Here is a 3,822-nt window from a genome sequence, read left to right on the forward strand (position 1 = left end):
TTTTGTGATCTCACAAGAAAACAATTTGTTACAAATACTGTACATATTATAATACAAAACCAGTTAAACTTATACAAAACTGAGCACTCCAAAAGTACAGAACCCAGCTGAGGAACCTACGTGCTGTATTGCAGACAAACCAGATTTAAAACAAAGCAAAAAAGAAACAAGTGATTTCTGTAAAAACCTTCACCCATGTGACCTACTATAGTATAACAGTGAAATAAAGGAAGATATTTACACAGGTCTATTTCCGACAAAGTATTTTGTTCACAGAGACAAAGTAACTCTTATCACATGAACCCATGTTTTTAGTATTTAAGGATCAGGTTCTGAACAGGACAAAGTTCCAATTCACAATCTAAAAAAAATGAAGACTTTTTTCCCAGACCCCACACTATCTGCAGATTCAGGACATGACAGAAGACAGGGTCCGCCAAAAAGCACTAGCTTTATAATTTTTCAAACTGGCCAGAAGCTATCTAATTTTATTAGCAGAACTTAATTCTATCTGTATATTCTTTCTTTTTCCCAAAACATGGGTTTAAACACACAGAAAACATCCTACTAAAGCTTAAGCCCTACTTAAGCCCAAGCCTTACCATACAATCAACACAAGTTGTAGAGCAAACTGTACCAACAATTTTCCCATGAATATTTGTTATTCGGGGTTTTTCAGAATTTAGAAATCCTTAATTTCTTAGGAACAAAGTAGAGGGCTGTTCAGGATTTGAATGCTGGACCAGTTACAAGGTGCTTTTTAAATGAGGTGTATATGTAAAAAACCCAACCAAACATACAAAAACTTAAGTCTGTAAAATTCTGTAATACAGCACATGTTCCAGGAACTGAATCCCTTAAATGAAGTTAACTTTGCTAGGGCAGAACAAGCAACTTTCAGTTTGGGAAATTAACAGTCTACCTACCACTACCATAGCCAGCAGTAAGGAAAACAGACATGTTGACACCTGTAAGGGTATAGCTTGGAAATAACAAATTAATAGAAAAGTTAAATATACAAAGAACCTTGAGCTCTCTGTGCTTTGAAAAGTATCACATCATATTAAGTAAAAATGAACCATTCCTTAATCCTAGCAGAGTAACTACTTTACAAAATGAAATTATTTTTGAGCTTTTGTCCACTGATACAGAATTCTTTTATCCTTTTTTTGTTAAAAATCAAAACTATTCACATATATACACTTTTTTCAGTTAAAATGCAATACTTGAAACAATACAAAAACTACACCAAAAGTGAGGAAAGAATATCTTCGTGCAAGTTTGCTATAATCAGGTTTTAAGATTTAGAAACCATTTTAAGCTTATAGCAGACTGCACTACTTACTACTTGAAATGTTTTGTTAAAAATGAAATATGAATTTCAATTACACTTAAACAGTGAGTATGGTGTAAGCCTTTACACACAACTGCAGGCGAGATGAGAGTTAGCACCCACAAAGAAAAAAAAAAGGAATTACTCATGCATACCAGACAGAAACACACAGCTGTAGATGAAAGGTGGTAATGAAATGAACATCCTAACATTTCTCAATAGGCCCTTTTCAGCCCAAGTAGGTAACAAAAACCTTATTTGTCTACATTATTCACACTAACCACAAACATAAGGTGAATAACCATTTTGATGTTCAGCCTTTACCACTGAAGAACACATTAGTTTTGTTTTTCAATGGTAGTATTGTCCATGTTACCCTGTTTCAGTTTTATGGTGGCAAAGAAGGACACATCTTGATCTCTGTCAGATTGCAGGGCTTGAATGGTCTCTTCTGCAGCTTCTAGATGAGGATTGCCAACGCTTTTAAAATAAGCTAGAAAAAGGGGAGAAAAATACAGTTTTTATCAAAGCCAAAAGACTAAACCCTAGGGCATAAGTAGTGCAGAAATACAGAGGATGCCAAAAACATCTGGGGTAGGTCATCCAACTGATAGGCTCCTTAGAGAAACTACAGCAAGCTGAGGAAACTGACAGAAAAAGAGAAATATGCTGCTTCTTACTCATCTTATTTGGTACTTAAGTATTTTCTAAGAAAAATAGAAATGTATCAAGAAGCAAAAGCAAGCTCAGGAAGCTGCCACTGTACAACGCTTTACAAAACATTGTCCATACTTTATTCTGAAAAAAAAAATATAGCAGAGGACATTTCCTTTGGATTTTCCTTTGTATAAGCAGAGAGATCAACTGATTTTTTTGTTTTTAAGGAACTGTAATACAGGAAATTGTAGCAGCATACAAAGTTGCATTCTTACCTAGTACAACTGTTACATTAAGCCTAAAAATGACAAAGCCAACCATTTCAGAAAAAGATATACCACTTCATCTGAAGGACCCCAAATACAACTACTTCAGTAACATAAAGGTTTGAAATACACCAAAATAATCTAATACCATGTTTAAGAAAAATGTACTTGCTGTGCACATCATGGATGACAAAAATAACCCCCCCCCCAGCGACACCCAGTGATGCCATGCTGCCCACGATAGCAAGGACGTCACTGCCCTCCAGCGGGCGAGATGCAGCATTTGTCACATTATCAATGCCCATTTCAGGCACGTTTATTCTAAGACAGAAAAGCCACTACAGTATACATCCCTAAATCTGAACTGAAAGGCAGTATCCCACTTTGCAACGTACAGATCCGTTTTCAGTACAAACAGAACCAAACAGCCTTTTAACAGTTGTGCCAATTTACAAAGAACTGCACTGGCAGAGGGAAGAGCATTCGTGAGAGGTTAGGTTCTTTCAAAGGAAATTAATGACCACACCTTTCTCCAATAACGTCTGCCTTAGAGCCTTGGCGAGCAGAACCCTTACATTTGGCACAGGATCTGAAGCAAGACTTAAAAGACTGGGGAGCAAGTGTTCAACAAATTGGTCGACAGGCATACATTCTTCCTCTACTACAGCCTACAGGATAAACACAGAACATGAGAAAGCAAGATTTACATTAAAAATACATTATTTGCCATTCCTTTCCATCTTGTCCTTAATTTGACCTGACTATTAAAAAAAGTCAGTATTTAACTCTGAACAAATACACCCAATGTTGGTGAAATAAGTACCACCTTTGAAATACTGTTATAAAAACACGTCTTACCATTTCTAAAGTTCATCAGAAGATGACCTAACAAGAGCAGATAACTTCCTTTCAGCTATATTTTAGAAAATACTGCTCTGATCTGTCAAAACCCTTTTGCCTTTCAAAATTCAACCCTTTGGTTAAGTGGGGAGCGGGTATGTGGAAATAAAGAGGGAAATAGTTCCTGGCATCTAGCACCTATTGGCAGTTTGAAGAGCTGTTGTGAACCTTTATCTTAGCATGTCAAAGTGTTACTAAATGCACCTCAGTTTAGGACTTAATTCTTGACTTCGCTACAGGGAAGCCAGAAAGTACAAGGATCAGCTATTTTAGCTGGAGGCACAGAACAAAACAAGGACCACAGGTTCAAAACTGCACAGTCATAGTACAGAGAACAGACTGACCCTGCCACTGTCTTTTGTCAGCCCACAGAATCAGAGAACCCAACAATGACAAAAAAACTGAGTCCAAATTTCAGTTTTGTCCACATTGCTAAAAAGCCTCAAACTGGCTCCAAATTAAAGGTACACATAGAAACACAGAGAGAAAACATTCCAACCTGACAAATGAAGGCAAAAGCTTGTCTTCCAACCCATTTGGAGCAGTGACGAAACCTCACTACAAGTTCATTAATGAAATTTAATCCCAGTGCATTTGCATTGTTTGTGTAGAACTTCTGTAGTATTGCTACAACCTGTGAAGCAAGGGAAGGGAGAAAGGGAAAGA

At 36.8% G+C, this 3,822-nt stretch overlaps 1 protein-coding gene across 1 annotated transcript in view; it reads right to left on the reverse strand.

The window, feature by feature from the left end:
- Window positions 1-1,549: 1,549 nt before the first annotated feature.
- The window catches only part of LOC104467114 (serine/threonine-protein phosphatase 4 regulatory subunit 1-like), a 17,323-nt gene continuing 15,050 nt past the window's right edge, over window positions 1,550-3,822 (reverse strand). Inside the window, exons 16-18 of the mRNA XM_010080788.1 lie at window positions 3,656-3,790; window positions 2,783-2,924; window positions 1,550-1,826 (exon numbers count right to left, since the gene is read on the reverse strand). Of these exons, the coding sequence (XP_010079090.1) occupies window positions 1,672-1,826; window positions 2,783-2,924; window positions 3,656-3,790 (432 nt within the window). The 3' untranslated portion in view covers window positions 1,550-1,671. The remainder of the gene's footprint in view (window positions 1,827-2,782; window positions 2,925-3,655; window positions 3,791-3,822) is intronic.

Source organism: Pterocles gutturalis, unplaced genomic scaffold, assembly GCF_000699245.1.
Source record: "Pterocles gutturalis isolate BGI_N339 unplaced genomic scaffold, ASM69924v1 scaffold6176, whole genome shotgun sequence".
NCBI classification, from domain to species: domain Eukaryota; kingdom Metazoa; phylum Chordata; class Aves; order Pterocliformes; family Pteroclidae; genus Pterocles; species Pterocles gutturalis.